The sequence below is a fragment of the Sparus aurata genome, chromosome 1 (genome assembly GCF_900880675.1).
Source record: "Sparus aurata chromosome 1, fSpaAur1.1, whole genome shotgun sequence".
Lineage (NCBI taxonomy): Eukaryota > Metazoa > Chordata > Actinopteri > Spariformes > Sparidae > Sparus > Sparus aurata.
Window position 1 is genome coordinate 378,693 of NC_044187.1, and position 23,254 is coordinate 401,946.

The 23,254-nt window shown below is 46.0% G+C and overlaps 3 protein-coding genes and 1 long non-coding RNA gene across 8 annotated transcripts in view; 3 read left to right on the top strand and 1 right to left on the bottom strand.

Moving 5' to 3' along the window:
• LOC115583016 (serum response factor-like) overlaps positions 1–23,254 on the top strand; it is a 102,437-nt gene that overhangs the window by 68,404 nt on the left and 10,779 nt on the right. The window lies entirely within an intron of this gene.
• On the top strand, positions 752–9,987 carry LOC115583081 (EGF-containing fibulin-like extracellular matrix protein 1). The gene is made up of 7 exons (XM_030419519.1): positions 752–872; positions 3,072–3,117; positions 4,663–4,941; positions 5,827–5,946; positions 6,203–6,326; positions 8,744–8,936; positions 9,280–9,987. The coding sequence occupies exons 1-7, from the start codon at positions 774–776 to the stop codon at positions 9,439–9,441; spliced, it is 1,023 nt and encodes a 340-aa protein (XP_030275379.1). The 5' UTR covers positions 752–773; the 3' UTR covers positions 9,442–9,987.
• Positions 10,385–18,481, bottom strand: LOC115583072 (eukaryotic initiation factor 4A-III). The gene is made up of 12 exons (XM_030419491.1): positions 18,179–18,481; positions 15,755–15,827; positions 15,175–15,241; positions 15,013–15,075; positions 14,784–14,916; positions 14,252–14,332; positions 13,809–13,950; positions 11,874–12,012; positions 11,664–11,779; positions 11,469–11,576; positions 10,911–11,038; positions 10,385–10,563 (listed from the first exon to the last, which is right to left on the bottom strand). The coding sequence occupies exons 1-12, from the start codon at positions 18,330–18,332 to the stop codon at positions 10,547–10,549; spliced, it is 1,221 nt and encodes a 406-aa protein (XP_030275351.1). The 5' UTR covers positions 18,333–18,481; the 3' UTR covers positions 10,385–10,546.
• Positions 18,522–19,159, top strand: LOC115583178 (uncharacterized). Its single transcript, XR_003984313.1, has 3 exons — positions 18,522–18,720; positions 18,853–18,949; positions 19,043–19,159. It is a non-coding gene; the product is annotated as an uncharacterized LOC115583178 (long non-coding RNA).

Below are 23,254 nucleotides of genomic sequence, written 5' to 3' on the forward strand. Positions count from 1 at the left end.
ATGTGTATGTATATCCGGTATGTATATATGTGTATGTATATATGTGTATGGATATATGTGTATGTATATATGTGTATGGATATCCGGTATGTATATATGTGTATGTATATATGTGTATGGATATATGTGTATGTATATCCGGTATGTATATATGTGTATGTATATCCCGTATGTATATATTTGTATGTATATATATGTATGAATATATGTGTATGGATATATGTGTATGTATATCCGGTATGTATATATGTGTATGTATACTATATGTGTATGGTGTTTACGTTCTGTTGCTTGCTGTTGGCCTGGCCCAGTGAGGAGTAACTAAATACATGACATTATACTTCTACAGTATTTTTTACTGTGCAATTACTTTAACATGAAAAACCACCAGAGAACTATATTAAATATGTTAAAATACACAACAGTACACAAAGTACTACAGACAGCTCATGGTAAAATCTGTTTACACATCGATTTATTTTATAAACTTTATAAAGTACATCTCACTAATTAATACTTTTACTTTAGTTACTTTAACAATTCAGGACAGAGTATTTTAATACAGTGTAATAATACACAGTATTCATGGTTGGAGTGTTTTTATTGGTCCTGATGAAGGTGAACAGGTGTGATGTCATCAGGTGTGATGTCATCAACTGATGTTGAGTCAACAGAGGAGCATGAGGAGGAGGAGCAGTGACTCATCCTCAGTCCCAGCTGCTTGGGCTGAACTCCACCCTGTGAGCTCAGACTCAGCTGGTGTGGACGTGTTCATGTTGAGCAGGATGAAGTCGCTGCAGCTCCTTCTTCATGTGAGGCTCCTGATCGTCATGGTTACAGCTCAGCAGGTGGACCTACCTGTCACCTACTCTGTAAGTGTCACCTGATAACACACCTGAGACACTGAGGTACTTTTAATTTGAAAAACATCAGAGAGCTTCACTATTAGCATAACATCATTAACTGGCGACATGTTTTAATGTTGAGGCTGGAAATTCATTCAAAGTGTATCACAAGAGTATGTACCTCAAATTTACTGCAGTACTTCAACTTTACTGCAGTACTTCAACTTTACTGCAGTACCTCAACTTTACTGCGGTACCTCAAATTTACTGTAGTACTTCAACTTTACTGCGGTACCTCAACTTTACTGCAGTACCTCAACTTTACTGCGATACTTCAACTTTACTGCAGTACCTCAACTTTACTGCGGTACCTCAACTTTACTGCAGTACCTCAACTTTACTACAGTACCTCAACTTTACTGCAGTGCCTCAACTTTATTGCAGTGCCTCAACTTTACTGCAGTACCTTCACTTTACTACAGTACCTCAACTTTACTACAGTATATCAACATTACTACAGTACCTCAACTTTACTGCAGTACCTCATCTTTACTACAGTACCTCCACTTTACTGCAGTACCTCAACCTCAACTTTACCACAGTACCTCACCTTTACTGCAGTACCTCATCTTTACTACAGTACCTCAACTTTACTACAGTATCTCAACTTTACTGCAGTGCCTCAACTTTACTGCAGTGCCTCAACTTTACTGCAGTACCTCATCTTTACTACAGTACCTCAACTTTACTGCAGTACCTCAACTTTACTGCAGTACCTCATCTTTACTACAGTACCTTAACTTTACTGCAGTACCTCAACTTTACTGCGGTACCTCAAATTTACTGCAGTACTTCAACTTTACTGCGGTACCTCAACTTTACTGCAGTACCTCAACTTTACTGCGATACTTCAACTTTACTGCAGTACCTCAACTTTACTGCGGTACCTCAACTTTACTACAGTACCTCAACTTTACTACAACACTTAAACTTTACTGCAGTACCTCAACTTTACTACAGTACCTCACCTTTACTGCAGTACCTCATCTTTACTACAGTACCTCAACTTTACTACAACACTTAAACTTTACTGCAGTACCTCAACTTTACCACAGTACCTCACCTTTACTGCAGTATCTCATCTTTACTACAGTACCTCAACTTTACTACAGTATCTCAACTTTACTGCAGTGCCTCAACTTTACTGCAGTGCCTCAACTTTACTGCAGTACCTCATCTTTACTACAGTACCTCAACTTTACTGCAGTACCTCAACTTTACTGCAGTACCTCATCTTTACTACAGTACCTTAACTTTACTGCAGTACCTCAACTTTACTGCGGTACCTCAAATTTACTGCAGTACTTCAACTTTACTGCGGTACCTCAACTTTACTGCAGTACCTCAACTTTACTGCGATACTTCAACTTTACTGCAGTACCTCAACTTTACTGCGGTACCTCAACTTTACTACAGTACCTCAACTTTACTACAACACTTAAACTTTACTGCAGTACCTCAACTTTACTACAGTACCTCAACCTCTACTTTACTGCAGTACCTCAACTCTACTACAGTACCTCAACTTTACTACAACACTTAAACTTTACTACAGTACCTCAACCTCTACTTTACTGCAGTACCTCAACTTTACTACAGTACCTCACCTTTACTGCAGTACCTTATCTTTACTGCAGTACCTCAACTTTACTACAGTACCTAAACTTTACTACAGTACCTCAACCTTAACTTTACTGCAGTACCTCACCTTTACTGCGGTACCTCAACTTTACTGCAGTACCTCAACCTCAACTTTACCACAGTACCTCATCTTTACTGCAGTACCTCCACTTTACTGCAGTACCTCAACCTCAGCTTTACCACAGTACCTCACCTTTACTGCAGTACCTCATCTTTACCACAGTACCTCACCTTTACTGCAGTACCTCATCTTTACTACAGTATCTCAACTTTACTACAGTATCTCAACTTTACTGCAGTGCCTCAACTTTACTGCAGTACCTCATCTTTACTACAGTACCTCCACTTTACTACAGTACCTCAACTTTACTACAGTATATCAACGTTACTACAGTACCTCATCTTTACTGCGGTACCTCAACTTTAGTGTGTGTGTATGTGTATGTGTGTGTGTGTGTTTGTGTAGAGTTAAAGTATATATATGAAGTGTGACCAATCGATCAATAAGTTGTTATTGTCTGACAGTGTACGGAGGGCTACAAATTCAACGTGGCAGAGCAGGAATGTAAAGGTAAGTGACATCCTGCAGTTTCAGCACATTTCTACAACACTGATCACAGATATTAGATCAATAACCAAATATCAGACTGTGATGTCATCAGGCTGTGATGTCATCAGACTGTGATGTCACCAGACAGAAGCATTTTTACACGTTTGATAAACGACAGTGAATTATGTTGAATGTTGGTAAAAGTTAAACGTTTGTTAAATATTGTCAAAATGTAATATAATACACATCACTCGTTAGCTTCAGTTTAAAGTAATAGATTACTGTCTGTGTGGAGTAATGTGTAACAGCCTGGATGTGTTCAAATAACGGACTGGTCCTGGGCTCAGGGATGAGCAGGCTGATTGATTATGAGACAGGAGCCAATAGTTTCATATAGCTTCTCGGTCATATGAATCAAACACACCTATAGCTTCTATAAGGTAAACTAAATCAAATCAAATCAGATCCATTTTATTTATATAGCCCAAAATCACAATCACATTGCCTCAGTGGGCTTTACAGTCTGTACAGTGAACAACATTCTCTGTCCTTAGACCCTCGATTCCAGTGAGGAAAAACTTCACATGTTGATGGAAAAAAAAACCTTTTAACAGGGTAAAAAAAACAATGGAAGAAACCTCAGGAAGAGCCACAGAGGAGGGATCCCTCTTCCAGGACGGACAGACATGCAATAGATGTTGCGTGGACAGAAAAGAGCAACAATTCACAGTTTACAAGTTACATTAACAGAAAGTCTGATACAAGTTATATGTAGAGTGAGTGGATCCAGGAGACGACCGAGCAGGACGAGGCATCACCAAGTGGAGCCCGAGCCAGACGACCTCCTGTCCACCATGTTGACCTGGAAGAGGGCAGGACACACAAGATCATTAGTAATAGACAGAGAGAGGCATCAAGATTTACAGAAATATAGATATGAGGAGATAGTGAAGCAGAGGAGAGCAGTGATCCAGCAGAGCCCGGGGTGTGACGATCCAGATCAGTCAGTATTTCAAGACAGCAGGAGCCCGGAAACAGTAGATGGTCCCAGGGGGCCGTGGTCCATCAGAAGGAAGCCTGAAAGAAAGAGGGGAGGAGGAGAAAGAGAAGGAGGAAGAGGAGCAGGAAGCTAGAGAGAGTGTAGAGAGTGACACAGCTTGCAGCTTGTGGGAACATAAAACAGAAACAAAGCTTAGAGAAATGCGATATAATAAATAAAGCGACTATAATGACATGATGAGACAGACTGTTCTTGTCATGTTAGTCCACAGAACAAGGACTGCATGGCATGATTCAAGAATATAAATTAAAGTACACTCAGAGGATCAGGCTTCATCATTCGGCCCATTTCAGTCACGCAGAGACTGAACACAGAACCTGTCGGCTCTGCTGTATTAAACACACACAGCCTTTATTAATATGTCATGTCGGTGTTCTTCCAGGAACCACAATAAACTCTTCACTTCAGTCAATAACGAGGATTGTAAGACGTTATGTGAATGTAATATCTATCCGTCTATCTGTCTATCTCTTAATATTATTAAGTTGTTGGACTACATTTCCCAGATATCAACGAGTGTGAGACGTTGCCAGATGCCTGTAAAGGTGGAATGGGTTGCATCAACCTCTTTGGTGGCTACTTCTGTCTGCCGCAGAGCGCCCACATCATCATCACCGACAGAGACGAGGAGCCCGCCACCACACAACCCCCCCCCCTGCACCTCGTCCCCCTCCTCACAGTGCCCGCTCACCATGGCAACCGCCAGACCGCCAGCAACCAGGCCAGGCGGATTTCCGCCCAGTGTCAAGTCGGATTCATCGCAGACGGGTTCAACTACTGCACAGGTAACAGACAGGAGAGCGGGTGAGCTCCAATCAGAGAGCCCAGATTCACCAGGTGAGGGTCACCTGACCTACTCAGCAAATCAGACACACTAAGGTCAAAGCTGGTGTAGGAACAGAGCAACTAAAGAGCAACAATGGAAGAACTCAAGTTTCCAGATCAACTCAAAGAACTAACTGGTAGATAAACAACACCGCAGTTTAAGAGTAGAGAAACCACCATTGCTTTACCTTTAGTTACCTGGTGCTGGTCAAAATGACAGAAACTGACATGAGACACACACACATAAAGTTTTTATATTGATTGTTTATATGAAATAAACCTGCAACTGTCATGTCAGCATTTACAAAGGTGGAGATGAATTACTGTCTGTCTCACAAAGGAGGCAGCACAGCTCCTGGTCCGAGTTCTGGTCTTCTCCCTCCTGGACTTCAGTAACTCCCTCTCGGCTGGACTCTCAGCCTCTGTGACTAAACTGTTGCAGTTTATCCAGAACGCTGCAGCCCACCTCGTTTACAAACTACCCAGATTTTCCCATGTGACCCGCCTCCTCTGTGACCTCCTATATGCACTTGTATGTTCTCATAGTTAACACTTAAATCACAGCACTTATGCACTTAAAGTATCCTTGATAAATTGCATCTAGGATCCTCAGATGAAGGCTTGAAAATTGTTTCTGTTTTTTCTTTCTTACTTTATCGATTGTGACATGTGATGGTTTCTTTCTTTTGACAAATGTTCTTATTGTAAGTCGCTTTGGACAAAAGCGTCTGTTAAATGTCCTAAATGATGTCTGTCTGCCTGTCTGTCTGTCTGTCTGTCTGTCTGTCTGCCTGTCTGCCTGCCTGCCTGCCTGCCTGCCTGTCTGTCTGTCTGTCGTTTTGCAGATGTGGATGAGTGCCTGCTGTTCTCCGGCATCTGCCAGTGGCAGTGTGTGAACCAGCCCGGCTCTTTCCGTTGCGTCTGTCCTGAAGGTTACCAGCTGCAGGGAGCACGTCTGTGCCAAGGTACAGTGAGTTCACCTCAGTGAGAGTTAAGCTGCTGACGCGTTCAGGGACGATCAGAAGTGAGATTAAAGAGTAAACGACTGCCAACAGCTTGGTAAACACTTATTCTTACATCAGCTGCTGCAGGTTGATTTGAAGTCTTCCGGAATGATGTCGTCTTTACAGCTTTGAAGAAATCCTCGTCCTCCTGTAGCAGAACTGAGCTGATCAGAACTGGTTTCTGGAGTGACCCTGTTTGTCCTGCTTCTGTTCACAGATATTAACGAGTGTGAAACAGGATCAAACTGCCGTGATGACCAGGTGTGTTGGAACTACTTTGGAGGTTACCGCTGCTATCCAAGAAACCCCTGCCATGAGCCCTATGTCCAGTCTGGAGAGGGGTGAGACTCACCTGGGCTCCTTCACACACCTCTGTTCTGCTTCAGTAGAACTACAGTACCCATGGGTCTCAACAGAGGCTCATAACAGCTATATTAGTCCACAGTCTCTGGTGGTTCAGATATCACCACTGTGATATCTGAACCACCAGAGAACCAGCGGAGACCCCATAGAACCAGCAGAGACCCCATAGAACCAGCAGAGACACCATAGAACCAGCAGAGACATCATAGAACTAGCAGAGACACCATAGAACCAGCAGAGACCCCATAGAACCAGCAGAGACACCATAGAACCACCAGAGACCCCATAGAACCACCAGAGACCCCATAGAACCAGCAGAGACCCCATAGAACCAGCAGAGACCCCATAGAACCACCAGAGACCCCATAGAACCAGCAGAGACCCCATAGAACCAGCAGAGACCCCATAGAACCAGCAGAGACACCATAGAACCACCAGAGACCCCATTGAACCAGCAGAGACCCCATAGAACCACCAGAGACCACATAGAACCAGCAGAGACCCCATAGAACCACCAGAGACCCCATAGAACCACCAGAGACCACATAGAACCAGCAGAGACCCCATAGAACCACCAGAGACCCCATAGAACCACCAGAGACCCCATAGAACCACCAGAGACCCCATAGAACCAGCAGAGACCCCATAGAACCAGCAGAGACCCCATAGAACCAGCAGAGACCACATAGAACCACCAGAGACCACATAGAACCAGCAGAGACCCCATAGAACCAGCAGAGACCCCATATAACCACCAGAGACCACATAGAACCACCAGAGACCCCATAGAACCACCAGAGACCCCATAGAACCAGCAGAGACCCCATAGAACCAGCAGAGACCCCATAGAACCACCAGAGACCCCATAGAACCACCAGAGACCCCATAGAACCAGCAGAGACCCCATAGAACCAGCAGTAGAACCAGCAGGAGCACCATAGAACCAGCAGTAGAACCAGCAGGAGCACCATAGAACCAGCATAGACACCATAGAACCAGCAGGAGCACCATAGAATCAGCAGTAGAACCAGCAGGAGCACCATAGAATCAGCAGTAGAACCAGCAGGAGCACCATAGAATCAGCAGGAGCACCATAGAACCAGCAGTAGAACCAGCAGGAGCACCATAGAATCAGCAGTAGAACCAGCAGGAGCACCATAGAACCAGCAGTAGAACCAGCAGGAGCACCATAGAACCAGCAGTAGAACCAGCAGGAGCACCATAGAACCAGCAGTAGAACCAGCAGGAGCACCATAGAACCAGCAGTAGAACCAGCAGGAGCACCATAGAACCTGCAGGAGCACCATAGAACCTGCAGGAGCACCATAGAACCAGCAGTAGAACCAGCAGGAGCACCATAGAACCAGCAGGAGCACCATAGAACCTGCAGGAGCACCATAGAACCAGCAGTAGAACCAGCAGGAGCACCATAGAACCAGCAGAGACACCATAGAACCAGCAGTAGAACCTGCAGGAGCACCATAGAACCTGCAGGAGCACCATAGAACCCAGCAGTAGAACCAGCAGGAGCACCATAGAACCAGCAGTAGAACCAGCAGGAGCACCATAGAACCAGCAGTAGAACCAGCAGGAGCACCATAGAACCAGCAGAGACACCATAGAACCAGCAGGAGCACCATAGAACCAGCAGAGACCCCATAGAACCACCAGAGACCACATAGAACCAGCAGAGACCCCATAGAACCAGCAGAGACCCCATAGAACCACCAGAGACCCCATAGAACCAGCAGAGACCCCATAGAACCAGCAGTAGAACCAGCAGGAGCACCATAGAACCAGCAGAGACACCATAGAACCAGCAGTAGAACCTGCAGGAGCACCATAGAACCTGCAGGAGCACCATAGAACCAGCAGTAGAACCAGCAGGAGCACCATAGAACCAGCAGTAGAACCAGCAGGAGCACCATAGAACCAGCAGAGACACCATAGAACCAGCAGGAGCACCATAGAACCAGCAGAGACCCCATAGAACCACCAGAGACCACATAGAACCAGCAGAGACCCCATAGAACCAGCAGAGACCCCATAGAACCACCAGAGACCCCATAGAACCAGCAGAGACCCCATAGAACCAGCAGTAGAACCAGCAGGAGCACCATAGAACCAGCAGAGACACCATAGAACCAGCAGTAGAACCTACAGGAGCACCATAGAACCTGCAGGAGCACCATAGAACCTGCAGGAGCACCATAGAACCAGCAGTAGAACCAGCAGGAGCACCATAGAACCTGCAGGAGCACCATAGAACCAGCAGTAGAACCAGCAGGAGTACCATAGAACCAGCAGTAGAACCAGCAGGAGCACCATAGAACCAGCAGTAGAACCTGCAGACACCACAGTAACATCATCAGTCTTTGTGTTGTTGTGTCCTCAGTCGCTGCAGCTGTCAGTCTCCGAGCGCGTGCAGAGGACTTCCTCCCACCATCGTCTATAAGTACATGAGCATCACGTCGGAGCGCTCAGTGCCGGCAGACATCTTCCAGATTCAGGCCACCAGCGTCTTCCCCAACATGCACAACACCTTCAGGATCAAAGCGGGGAACGAGGGGGGGCAGTTCTTCCTCAGGGTGAGTCAGACGCTTCACTCAGATGAATCTCATCACAGCTCCTGTAACTGAATCTTTGCTCATCTTATGCGAGGTGGTTACTTCTGATCTCGTCCAATCACATCCAATCTGCTCACAGCTCATTTCATCGATCACATCGTCTGTACTCGCAGTGTAATCTCAGCTCAATCTACATACATTGTCTTTCCTGGTTTCTTAACTTTTATCTGAATGAATCTGTGAACTAAATCTCCTGTTTTCATGTAACCTCTGATCTTGTCAACGACAGGTGAATGAGTGTCAGACTGTCAGTCAGTGTTTTACTCCCAACTAAAACAGTAATTATCTGTTGTTCTCGTTGCAGCGGTCCAGTAACATAAGCGGCATGCTGGTGATGACACGTCCTCTGACTGGTCCTAGAGAGCACATCCTGGAACTGGAGATGGTGACGCAGAACTCAGCTCTGAGTTATCAGTCCAGCTCTGTGCTCCGCCTCACCATCATCGTTGGACCTTATGCCTTCTAAAAGCTCAGTCTGTTTCCTGGACACTTTCAAGGACCGAAGCACTGAAATCTTTCATTCAGTGGAAGTATGAGTATCTCTGACGTCTGTCTTTAAAAACTCTTTTCTTTTCTGAAGCTGTTGTTATGTAAGCTGCAGCGGCCGGAGGACACGGAGACGCCTCGTTTACTGGTGATGATGTCACCAGGACAACGTCCAGCCAGTTTCCAGTTCTGCAGGGACGTTACATCACATCCTGTCCCCTTTCTTCACCCTCTTCTTCTTCTGCTCCTCTCAGTCCAGCGTCTTCACGTGTCATCAGCAGAGAAGCTCGCAACTTTTTTACAAGTACAGAGTACACACTGTGGCTTAAAGTACACAAAGTACACACTGTGGCTTAAAGTACACAAAGTACACACTGTGGCTTAAAGTACACAAAGTACACATTGTGGCTTAAAGTACACAAAGTACACACTGTGGCTTAAAGTACACAAAGTACATAACTTTTCTGACTGTTAACAGTTAAATAAATTTAAAATAAAGAGGAAACACTGGGACAGATCTGTGTGTGTTTACACTGACATATTGAGTACTTTCACTCTTTCTAAAAACACTTACGGTCTTTGAATGCAGTACTTGTGCCTATAATAAAGTACTTTTACTCTTTAGTATACGTTTTTTTTACTGAAATAAAACATCTGAACTCTTTGTTTGGACAAAACTCTAAACAGCTGCAACCTGTGATGTAATGATACACTGCTGTGTGTGTGTGTGTGTCTGACATCATTCCCGCAGAGCTTGTAGTCACAAACACCCTTTTTTTTTTTTAAATCAACAGTTAATCTGTGACAATCAGATTGATGATCAATAACGACTGGTGTCATCACACTGAACTCATCAGGAACATTCACTTCCTGTTCACACAGATTCACACGGAGCGTTTGATAAATCAAACTGAACACTGACGTGAAACCAAAACAACTTTATTTACAAGAACAAATCTGAGTGAGTTTTTTCACCTCAACAGTCAACTTAAGAAACTAAAATTGTTTAAAAAAAAAGAAACAAAGACAGGAAATATCAGGGAGTAAAAGGGGCGGGGCTCCGGTGTGACATCATCCTGGTGTCATCAGATCAGATCGGCCACTGCAAAGAGGAAACAGGAACATATCAGTGTGACAACAGCCAATCACAACCGCACTGCCTGGCTAACATCTGCTAGCTACTTACTATACGTTTGCTCACACGTGCTAATCTGTTAGCCTGTTAGCTCGTCAGATCCAGGTAATGAACTCAGCCCATTTTTTGGAATGCAGCAGTGAGCCGCTCTCTGCTCGACTGCTTTCTATGTGTCAGGGGTTTATTTGTTTTTTAAAACTCTAAACCAACAGTTTGTCTCATCTGCTGTGACATCAGAGGAGGAAGCAACACTAAGCCTCGCTCTGATTGGCTGTATCTGTAGTAGATATAAGCATGTGATTGTCGACTCGTACCGTTCATTGGCATCTCGTCGATCTGGGTGGAGTAGTACTGCTCAATGTCCCGCAGGATTCTGATGTCATCGTTCTTCACAAAGTTGATGGCCACGCCCTTACGACCATAACGACCAGACCGACCAATCCTGGAGGAGGTCAGAGGTCACGTCAGATCATTACCAGAGACAGCAGGAAGCACTACACCCATTTGTTTTATTAGATCAGTCCACAGTGAGACGCCCCCTGCTGGACGTAAACAGCACCTGCAGCACCAATTATTCTGACCCGACCCCCAATCATGCCCGCCCCTCAAGTACTAATCAAAAGGCAATCTATCATTTTAATAATAATAATAATAATAATAATAATAATACATTTTATTTAAAAGCGCTTTTCTAAATACTCAAAGACACTGTACAGAAAACAAACATCAAATCAGCAAAACAATAGAAATGAGTACACTAAAAAACACTTTCGACTGAGCTAATTCTAACGTTATCTTAACTGACACATATGAACAAAGTAGAAGTAAACAACAGGCAGCCTGAGGACTAGTTTGTGTGGATGGATACGGACCTGTGAATGTAGAGCTCTCTGTTGTTGGGCAGGTCGTAGTTGATGATCAGCGAAACTTGAGGAACGTCTAAACCTCGAGCCCAAACATCCGTCGAGATCAACACACGACTGAAACCAACAAAACACACATGAACCAACACAACATTCAGCACTCAGGTCCTGGTTCAGTTCAGGTGCTAGTCTGGCTGGTCTTACCTGGCTCCTGATCTGAATTCCTTCATAATGGATTCTCTCTCTTTCTGAGGCATGTCTCCGTGCATCGACGACACCGTGAAGTTGGCCTCCCTCATCTTCTCTGTCAGCCAGTCCACCTGAAAACACACACACACACCCTCCTCAGTATAAAGCAGGCCTATCATAAAGTGTGTGTGTGTGTGTGTGTTTGTGTGTGTGCACGCATCTGACCTTCCTCTTGGTGTTGCAGAAGATGACGGCCTGTGTGATGGTCAGAGTGTCGTACAAATCACACAGAGTGTCAAACTTCCACTCCTCTCTCTCCACGGCAACGAAGAACTGCTTTATCCCCTCCAGAGTCAACTCATCACTGAGGGCGAGAGACAAGCACACAGAGAGAGGTTCAGTTTTTAAAGAACATTTAGATGCCCAAGATGTTTTTGTGTTCTTCCTGACTGTTGTCTGGACGTTGTGTGACTGTTCTCTGGACGCTGTGCGAGTGTTGTCCAGATGCTGTGCGAGTGTTGTCTGGATGTTGTGCGAGTGTTGTCTGGACGCTGTGCGAGTGTTGTCCAGATGCTGTGCGAGTGTTGTCTGGACGCTGTGCGAGTGTTGTCCGGATGCTGTGCGAGGGTTGTCTGGATGTTGTGCGAGTGTTGTCCGGATGTTGTGCGAGGGTTGTCCGGATGTTGTGCGAGGGTTGTCCGGATGCTGTGCGAGGGTTGTCCGGATGCTGTGCGAGGGTTGTCTGGATGTTGTGCGAGTGTTGTCTGGATGCTGTGCGAGGGTTGTCTGGATGTTGTGCGAGTGTTGTCTGGATGCTGTGCGAGGGTTGTCTGGATGCTGTGCGAGGGTTGTCTGGATGCTGTGCGAGGGTTGTCTGGATGATGTGCGAGGGTTGTCTGGATGATGTGCGAGGGTTGTCTGGATGCTGTGCGAGTGTTGTCCGGATGCTGTGCCAGTGTTGTCTAGATGTTGTGCGAGTGTTGTCTGGATGCTGTGCGAGTGTTGTCTGGATGCTGTGCGAGGGTTGTCTAGATGCTGTGCGAGGGTTGTCCGGATGCTGTGCGAGGGTTGTCTGGATGTTGTGCGAGGGTTGTCTGGATGTTGTGCGAGGGTTGTCTGGATGTTGTGCGAGGGTTGTCTGGATGTTGTGCGAGGGTTGTCCGGATGTTGTGCGAGGGTTGTCTGGATGCTGTGCGAGGGTTGTCTGGATGCTGTGCGAGGGTTGTCTGGATGCTGTGCGAGGGTTGTCTGGATGTTGTGCGAGGGTTGTCTGGATGTTGTGCGAGTGTTGTCTGGATGCTGTGCGAGTGTTGTCTGGATGCTGTGCGAGGGTTGTCTGGATGCTGTGCGAGGGTTGTCTGGATGCTGTGCGAGTGTTGTCCGGATGCTGTGCCAGTGTTGTCTAGATGTTGTGCGAGTGTTGTCTGGATGCTGTGCGAGTGTTGTCTAGATGCTGTGCGAGTGTTGTCTAGATGCTGTGCGAGGGTTGTCTGGATGCTGTGCGAGGGTTGTCCGGATGCTGTGCGAGGGTTGTCTGGATGCTGTGCGAGTGTTGTCTGGATGCTGTGCCAGTGTTGTCTAGATGTTGTGCGAGTGTTGTCTGGATGCTGTGCGAGTGTTGTCTAGATGCTGTGCGAGTGTTGTCTAGATGCTGTGCGAGGGTTGTCTAGATGCTGTGCGAGGGTTGTCTGGATGCTGTGCGAGGGTTGTCTAGATGCTGTGCGAGGGTTGTCTAGATGCTGTGCGAGGGTTGTCTAGATGCTGTGCGAGGGTTGTCTGGATGTTGTGCGAGGGTTGTCCGGATGTTGTTCGAGGGTTGTCTGGATGTTGTGCGAGGGTTGTCTGGATGTTGTGCGAGGGTTGTCTGGATGTTGTGCGAGGGTTGTCTGGATGTTGTGCGAGGGTTGTCTGGATGTTGTGCGAGTGTTGTCTGGACGATGTGCGAGGGTTGTCTGGACGATGTGCGAGGGTTGTCTGGATGTTGTGCGAGGGTTGTCTGGACGATGTGCGAGGGTTGTCTGGATGGTGTGCGAGGGTTGTCTGGATGTTGTGCGAGTGTTGTCAAGACGATGTGCGAGTGTTGTCTGGACGTTGTGCGAGGGTTGTCTGGATGTTGTGCGAGTGTTGTCTGGACGTTGTGCGAGTGTTGTCTGGACTGACCGTTTGACCAGGATGCGGATGGGGTCGGTCATGAACTTGTTGGTCATCTCCAGTATCTCGTGAGGCAGCGTGGCACTGATCAGAACCACCTGAGTGGCCGGAGGCAGGTAACGGTACACATCGTAGATCTGCTCCTTAAAACCTGAACACAGACACAACCATTAGCCAACAGACACAACAACAAACAGAATCCTTCATCAAACCAATCGCCTGGTTTAAGACCCCTTTGCACCAAACTCCATTCATATCTCAACATATTTTAGACATTCTGTGAACCAACAAACCTGTGCGACAGAGACAGGCTGTCATTTCGTTCAGTTTGTGTTCACAGTATTTTGTACACACAGTGGCTATGCCTCCACAGAGATGTTGGACAGTGACGTCACAGATTTATCAAGCATTGTCTGTCTGCAGGTGAAACACCTGCACATGCTCAGTCTCACCTTTGTTGAGCATCTCGTCAGCTTCGTCCAGAACCAACATCTTGATGGCCCGTGTCCTCAGACTCCTGCGACGAATCATATCTGCAGGAAAACAACAGACAAACCAGCATCAGCTTCCAATAAGTTGCCCGAGTCACAGGCTGAGCAATCAGCAGTCAGAGCAGAGACAGTCTATCGAGTGTCTTTGGGTAACTGGAATGTCGATTTCCATGAAACCGGCTTAGCAGTCAGCTCCATCCAATATTGGGTTTCATTATTTTAGAAACATCTGCTGCCAAAATGATTCAGAACAAATTTCTGACTAAAAACAACATAAAGAGTTCAGTGTGACGTTGAGAACAAGAGCAGAACAAAGTTCACTGAACCACAATTCATGTGTCTCATTGTAACTAATGAAAATAATCTGATGATCTGTGGCGCACTGACAACAATGGGCTGGTTAGTGATTTGTTGTGCTGTGTGTGTGTGTGTGTGTGTGTGTGTGTGAGTGAGTGTGAGTGACATCTCCTGCTGCTGGGGTGTGTAAACCCACCAAACACTCGTCCTGGCGTACCCGCCACCACATGCTGGCCGTAGTCCAGCTTCCTGATGTCCTCGCCCACGTTGGTGCCTCCGATGCAGGCGTGACACTGGACGTTCATGTAGTCTCCCAGAGCCAGCAGCACCTGCACACAAAGGGGACAGACAGCCAATCAGAGTACAGAACATCTCCTCACTGATCACAGATGTTTGGCTGAGCGTGATGGTGTGGGCGGGGCTACCTTCTGAATCTGTCCAGCCAGCTCTCTGGTTGGAGCGAGGATCAGGGCCTGCGTCTCCCTCACCTGCGGACAGGAAACATAATGATGTCATCACAGTCTGTTCACCAACTGATTGTTGACATGTTTATCATTTATCAACAATGTCCTGAATGTCCCTCTGACCTGGATGTCGAGACACTGCAGCACTGACACACAGAAGGTGGCCGTCTTTCCTGTTCCAGACTGAGACCTGAAGACACCAGAGACCAGCTGTTAGAGGACATCACAGGACATATAGAGACAGACAGTCCTGAGACCAGCTGTTAGAGGACATCACAGGTCATATAGAGACAGACAGTCCTGAGACCAGCTGTTAGAGGACATCACAGGACATATAGAGACAGACAGTCCTGAGACCAGCTGTTAGAGGACATCACAGGTCATATAGAGACAGACAGTCCTGAGACCAGCTGTTAGAGGACATCACAGGACATATAGAGACAGACAGTCCTGAGACCAGCTGTTAGAGGACATCACAGGTCATATAGAGACAGACAGTCCTGAGACCAGCTGTTAGAGGACATCACAGGTCATATAGAGACAGACAGTCCTGAGACCAGCTGTTAGAGGACATCACAGGTCATATAGAGACAGACAGTCCTGAGACCAGCTGTTAGAGGACATCACAGGTCATATAGAGACAGACAGTCCTGAGACCAGCTGTTAGAGGACATCACAGGTCATATAGAGACAGGGGTCTTACTGGGCGATGACGTCTCTGCCTTTGATGATCTGTTTGATGGCTCTCTGCTGGATGGCAGACGGCTTCTCAAAACCTGAAATGGAAAACATACATTTGTTACCAGCTGGACCGTCGGGGACACAGAGGTAGTGATGGTCAATCTCCCAGGGCGTGTTAAGACCAGGTGATAAAAGGCAGGAATACACTGGCCCAAGCGTTGGACATCTGAAACATTTGGGGAGACTCGGATGAGTTCGGGAACAAATCTGTTCGGTGTGTTCAGCTGTGTTGGAAGCTTTTGGAACCGTGTGGACGGTGTCTGGTCAGATTCAACTTGCAAAGTCTGAGAGTGTCAGCGATCTGAGGATTGGACGCCATCGGATACTCTGATTAGTGGTGTGCTAGCGAATCAGTGCGATGTGTGGGAGGGGTGGAAGTAATGATGGCAAACAAACAACTTAAATAGAGATGGCGCATAGTTACAAACTACACTTCCATCGTTGCATCGCATTTTTTTGATTTTTCTACATAGTTCCATAATGATCTTTCAAGTAATGCCAAATATTGTATTCCACAAACATCTTCTCAGGTCAAACGAATACTGAGCCAACACTGTGTGCACTTTGTTTTAGGGCTGTCACTTTTTCAAAAAATCAAGTTCGAACGAATTTGCAATGACACGCAATTTATTCGAATGTAGAGTAAGACAGCTGCTTTGTACAAAATACTTCCATACACTACTTCTCAGATGTTTTGGAGTCGTGATTGTCCGCTCGGGACGGCTTTGTTCGCTAGTGTCCTCCATTTTCGTAGCAAACAACATAATATTACTAGCGCCCTCTGTTGGATCACAAGGCGAACTACTTCAAACTGTCTGTTGGGCTTATTTGTTGCGTACATTTTGAATTTACATTCGAATAAGAACTTTTCCCCCCACTTTCGAACGAATATTAAAATTTCGAATAAAAAGTGACGGCCCTACTTTGTTTTGCTCTGGCAATCTACAGGCTGCACTCCGTTCCGTCATTCCCTTTGTTCATGGATTACTGGCACGAGACTAGTGCCTTCACATGTTGGTGCTGAGGTGGACTCAGTCGCTACAAAACATAACAAGCCCTTTTACGCAGCGATGCAGCATGATCTCCGCAGCAGTGGTTCGAGAAATCCCCGCAGTTGGTGATTCGGACAGAGTGAAGCAGCTCCGCCTTAAAGACAAACCGCTGTGTAATTCACACAGAAAGCCGGTGTTGCAGCTCCTTAAGAGGCGTGACGGTACGCGTCATGATGATAACGTCGGTGTGTTTTCAAGGTGTTTCCTAGTTGTCCTCCTGTCAATCTAAACCTGTGGACAGTTTATAATCATATGGATGGTCTTATAATGTGTAGTGATTGAGATCCTGACCCACCAAACAACCTGGAAAGTGACGGAGTTACACTTTTAAAACTGGACGCTGCCTGACTCACTCGTGAGGAAGGAGGCTGTTTTCTGGGGAAAAGTTCACTGAAGACGGAGGGCTGACAGTTGCGGTGATTTATTTTCATCACAAACACTTGGTGAGTTTAAGTTTTTTGCCGGTGACAGACGCTGTTTTGGGGGCAGAAATGTGATGAAGAGTCAGTAGGACAGACAGGAGGACAGGCAGGAGGACAGACAGGAGGACAGACAGGAGGACAGGCAGGAGGACAGACACTTCTCCACACACAGATGTGATATTTTTTTCCTCTTATAAGTTGCAGACAGCTACTACGAGTGAGTCTGGCGGGTGTTTCAACAACACTTCACGTCCCGATATGTCAAACATAAAGAAAATAAATAATCTGACAGATAATAAACGAAATACTTTACTGAGGATCGAATAACATCACCGAACTCCATTGAAATGTTGGTCAATTTAACGTATTTGGTCAACTTTCCTAAGCAGACCAGTATCAGAACGTCATGAATCACACTGTACAGTGAAGTCACCACCTCGGCTACCTCGTGAACAGCCATTCACTACCGGTAATAATAAACAATCCGGTGGAGCTGCTCGCCGCTAGCTACAAGACAACTAACGTTACAGACACACGGCTGAACCGGCAGAGTTCAGCCCAACACACTCTGGTCTGTCTCTACTCGTCTAGTAGACCAGCAGACAGACTCCAGCCGTGATTCACTCCACACACAACAACACAGTCACAAACAATTCGGCGGTAAACTGCGCAGCAACCGGAGCTGGAACTGCTAACGTGGATTGCTAAAATGCTAACATGTCGTTAAACATTCAAATAACAAAACACAGCTTTTAAAGTAATGATCCGCATTTACAATACATTAACATTTGACAATTATCAAATCACTCTTTGATTTAACCTGACTACTCAACAAAATCGCGGTGACTAATACAACGTTAGCTTTAGCATCCTGAGCTAGCTCTCCCGAGGCCGCGCAGATCCCCGGCCTACCGTAAGCGTAGATGCCGCGGAGCAAGTCCTCCCGGAGTCCCATAGTGTCGAAGGTGGGGGTGACATCCACCTCCTCGCTGGTCTCAAACTCCACCTTGGTCATGTCCTCCTCTCTCAGGAGCCTCTTCCTGCTCGTCACCCCGGCAGCAGCCATGTTTCTCTGAGGGTTTAATTGAACTAAAACTCACCGAGAATCCGTTAAAACTCCAGCTAACTGCTAAGTGCTAACACGGGGAAAGAGAGACCACCGCACGTGTCGCGCAAATGACGTCGTCCCGATGCGCCGGGCATATGACGTAACATCCGTGAATAGACGTCACATCCGTGAAGAACACGGACTCTTCGAAGTGTTTATGTATTATGAATATATAACTAATAAACGTTCTAAAGCTGTAGAAAGTCAGACGCGTGATGGTTAATTTAGTTAAGAGAAATAAAAATATTAATTTAATAAAATCTGAGTTGTTGATTCACAAGAGCTAAACAACCTGAAGAAGAACAGACTTCACGGGGGCGAAACATTCCGCCGCGGCTGGATGGAAGTAAGGAAATCATAAATCATAAATCATAAATAGCCCATCTGTCAGTCCTGATGTCACTTTCTGTAAATCTGTGCATTCCTTTGTTAATGTGATCTTGTGTTGACCTTTTCTCTTGCTTCTCTCTGTGTTCAGAACAGTTCTGGAAACAACGGGCCTGCAGGGGAAGCTCGAGTCCAGCAGGCCAGAAACAAGTGGGACCATTTAAAGAACAAGTACAAAGTAGCTGCAGGTTTGAATGATGATGTGGAAACTAAATTATATTTGTTTTTCTCATGCATGTTAATAAATACTTTGCTGACGTGATTGACTTCCACTGCCTCAGGATTGCAGATATCCAGGGACAGCAGAGGGTCAGCGGGAGGCCCGGCGCTGCTGCTGGGTCCTGGTTTGTCCTCAAGGATCTCATGGATGAGGTGTTGGGACAGAGGCCTTCCACTGCCCCCCCCGTCCAGCTGCCTCCATCCCTGAGGACACACCAGGGCCAAGTGACCAGGAGGAGGATGAAGACGATGAGGAGGAGGAGAGGCAGCCAGGGCCGAGGAGGAAGAGGAGGAGGATGAAGACGATGAGGAGGAGGAGAGCCAGCCAGGGCCGAGGAGGAAGAGGAGGAGGAGAGGCAGCCAGGGCCGAGGAGGAAGAGGAGGAGGAGGATGAAGGAGGATATGAGGCTGCAGAGAAGATGGAGAGGCTCTTCTCTGCTCCAGAGGACAACCTTACATTATAGCTGTTGTTATTTACTTAATGTATGAGTTCTTTTAAAATTATTTGTTCATAATTGTTCATTTTATATGATTTATGAAATAAAATATTGTTCTATTGTTGCCACGTTGTCTATTCCATTCAGTATTTACAGCTTAAGTACAATTTATAAAAGCAAACAGCATCAAGTGCTACTTTTCAGGGACCACACGGGATTGAATGTTTTATTTTATTGTGAAGGTCTTAACATTTACAACTACTTACAAAATGACAGCATAAATAACTATATACAGATTATTATTCACTATTAACAAAAACAATTATTATTAAAAACAATATTAAAACAGTTAGAGATGATGTACAGTAACAGGCTGATGTGCTGCTGGGCTGGATGGTGTCAGTGGGACATCATCTGGGTCGGTACTCAGGGTGTTTGGGGGTCCAGTCTCCTCTGTCCACCACATCGTCCATCAACTGGGTCTGCAGTTCTGACTCGACCGACAGCTGTAATGTCATTAAGAATGTTTTAAGAAAGAGGCAATAATTATAATTTCATAATATGATTATAATAATGATAATACATCATTACATCAAACAAAACTATCTACCAAACACTTTAAATAGGAATAATGCCTTTAAAGAGATAGTTGGTGTTTTTTGAAGTGGGGTCATATAAAGAACATATCTATAGTCGATCTGTTTCCTACCGTAATCACGATCAGTGCAGCCTCAGTTTGGAGCAGCAGAGAGCCGCTCCAGCCCAGACGCTCAGCTTTGTACTGCAGTGAACGGGTCCAGAGAAAAAGTGAAATTAACCACCTAAAACAATCTATATAAGTTCAAGTGTACGTTGTATAGAGAAAATTCACACTGCTTCACATCGCTGTCAGACCGTGCTTTCTTTGGGCACTACATTTCTCAACCGCAGAACCTCCGTATCCCTACGCATCAGCGCAACTGGGCCTCGCCGCTCGCAGATCACCTGTTTGGGTCAGAGTTTCAGCGGTAGGTGAAGTCTGAACAGATGAGTCTCTTGCTGCAGACAGAGAGCGACTCTGCTGTCCTGACATTGGTCAGACATTGGTTCCTCCACTGAGGCTCCAGAACAGAGAAGAGTCGTGACTTCTCTCAGCGACCTTTGTTTGCTCTCAGTGATGGCGGTACCAGCCGGCCCGCTGATGTAGAACAGTGCAGTGCTCTCTCTGGGCCGTGTGGTCTGACCAGGGTTTGGAGGTAGATGGTGCAGTTCTGTTGACGGCCGTGAAGACCAGAACCATCGTCTGGAATCAGATGTGGGCCACAACAGGAAGCCAGTGGAGGTCATGGAGGAGGCGGGTCACATGGGAGAATTTGGATAGATTGTAAACACGGGTGGCTTCAGCGCTCTGGACAGTTTTTTTTGGTTTTTCTCAAATATTTTTGGGGCATTTTTATGGCTTTATTGATAGGACAGCTGAAGATATGACAGGAAACAGGGAGAGAGAGAGGGAGTGACACGCAGCAAAGGACCCGGACCGGAGTGGAACCCGGGTCCGCTGCAGAGCCTCAGCACATGGGACGCTGCTCTACCGACTGAGCTAAACGGCGCCCCAAGCGCTCTGGACAGTTTAGTCAGGGTTAGGGTTCCAGGCGGGAGAAGACCAGCGCTTGGACCAGGAGTTGCGCTGCATCTTTTTTGAGGAAAGACCGGATCCTGCAGATGTTGTAGATGGCAAATCTGCAGGATCAGGCCACAGCAGTGATGTTGGATGGACAGTCCATCATCGAGGATTATGACCAGGCTCCTCGCCGTCGATGAAGGTGATGCATGACGTCCTGGACAGTGACTGACAGGTCCATGTGAGGGCAGTCTGTCCCGGGATGAAGAGGAGTTCAGGTTTACTCAGGTTGATGTTGCTGCTGTCTGACTGTTATCATCTGATAAATGATCATTATTGATCGGATGACAATTACGTCCCATTAATCGTGTCCTAAAAGATGAAACTCTTTGTTTTACTACAGTCATACTGCAGTATACCGAACGTTGTCTGTTTTCACCGTGACGTGTCTTCATGGACATGAACTGTGCTGACGGAGCACGAGGCTGTTTGACTCAACGTTTCTGTTTTTTAAATGACATCATCACTACACCTGAGCATCAGTCTGATGACATCATCGTCTCTGTTTGAGATTTTCATAACTTAAAGTAAAAATTAAATCATTTTATTTGTTCCTGAAGTGTTTGACACCAGACAAACTCACAACATTTCAACCTCGCTCTGGAGCCTTCAGATGTTTCTAACCCGTGTTGTTGTTGTTGCTGCTGTTTACGTGATGATGAAACACAAAGAGAGGGAAAGTTGACATCATCACAACGGTCTTTGGACCAATCCCAGCGTCCCCTGGGCTGTCAGCTGTGAGGGGCTGATGAGCTCTGACAGCACCTTCACGTTTCACTTCACTTTTTATTTACAGTTTAAGATGTGTAATAATCAACGCAGGGAGCAGGAACATGTTGAGCCAGAGTTAAAAAGCTTCATACTGTTTATTCTTGAATAACGGAGTGATTTCAGTCCATCATCAGTTCTGTAGAAAACGTCACGCTTGGATGTGACTTAGAAAATGACGCTTGTCAATAAAAAACATTGCATAAAGAGTCATGAGAGCATCCGGATCATCTCTGTAACCCACGGTAACCCTATTACAATGCTATGAACTGTGGGTATTCCCTCAGGCAGCGGTGCAGCCTGACACAAGGTGTCCATTAAAAGGCTGAAATGTCCTCCAGAGAACGATGGGACAGTGGGACACAACTGAACCCCCAGAACTTCAAGCCTCAGAGCCTGAGGGCGAGAGAGAGAGAGAGAGTGTGTGTGTGTGAGTGTGAGTGTGTGTGTGTGAGATGTACAGCTGTAACCAGAACTATACATACACTGTATAAAAGACACATAAGCTTTTTTCTCTCACTGTCTGACATTCATTCATTCATTCAGTCAGTTAGGATTCCCAAAATTATTCATATCTGCTAAATGCCAGAATAATGAGGGAGAGAATTTTTAAGACAATGTTTTATTACTTTCTTCAAAGTCTGGCCTGCTGGTCCTGACAGAACTGGTGTAACTGAGTCAGGTTTGTAGGCTGCCTCACTGCTCAAACCTTCTCAGCTCTGCCCACATTTTGTATAGACTGGAGATCCAAAAAATTGACTTTGTTGTCCTTAAGCCACTTTGTAACTAATTTGGCGGTATGCTTCGCGTCATTGTCCATTTGGAAGACCCATTTGCACCCAAGCTTTAACTTCCTGGCTAAAGTCTTGAGATGTTGCTTCAATATTTCTAGATAATGTTCTTTCCTCATGATGCCATCTATTTTGTGAAGTGCACCAGTCCCTCCTGCAGCAGAACTCCGCCCACAACATGATGCTGCCACCCTCGTACTTCACAGTTGGGACTGTGTTCTCAGGCTTGCAAGCTTCCTCCTTTTTCCTCCAAATGTAACGATGGCCATTATGCCAAAAAGTTACATTTTAGTTTAATCAGACCACAGGACATGTCTCCAAAAATGAAGGTCTTTGTCCGTGTGCATGTGCAAACTGTAATCTCTTTTTCTCATGTTGCTTTGGAGTAATGGCTTCTTTGCTGAGTGGCCTTTCAGCCCATGTGGGTACATGGGTGTGTGCTTTGGTTCTGGGTTAATATGCACACTTCATATCACGTTCATCTCTGGGACACAAAACCCTTCTCCTTCCTGAGCGATATGATGTCTGGACATGCCCATGGTGTTTATACTGGTGTGTGATTGTTTGAACAGATGAACATGGCACCTTCAGGCATCTGGAAATTGTACCCCAGAATGA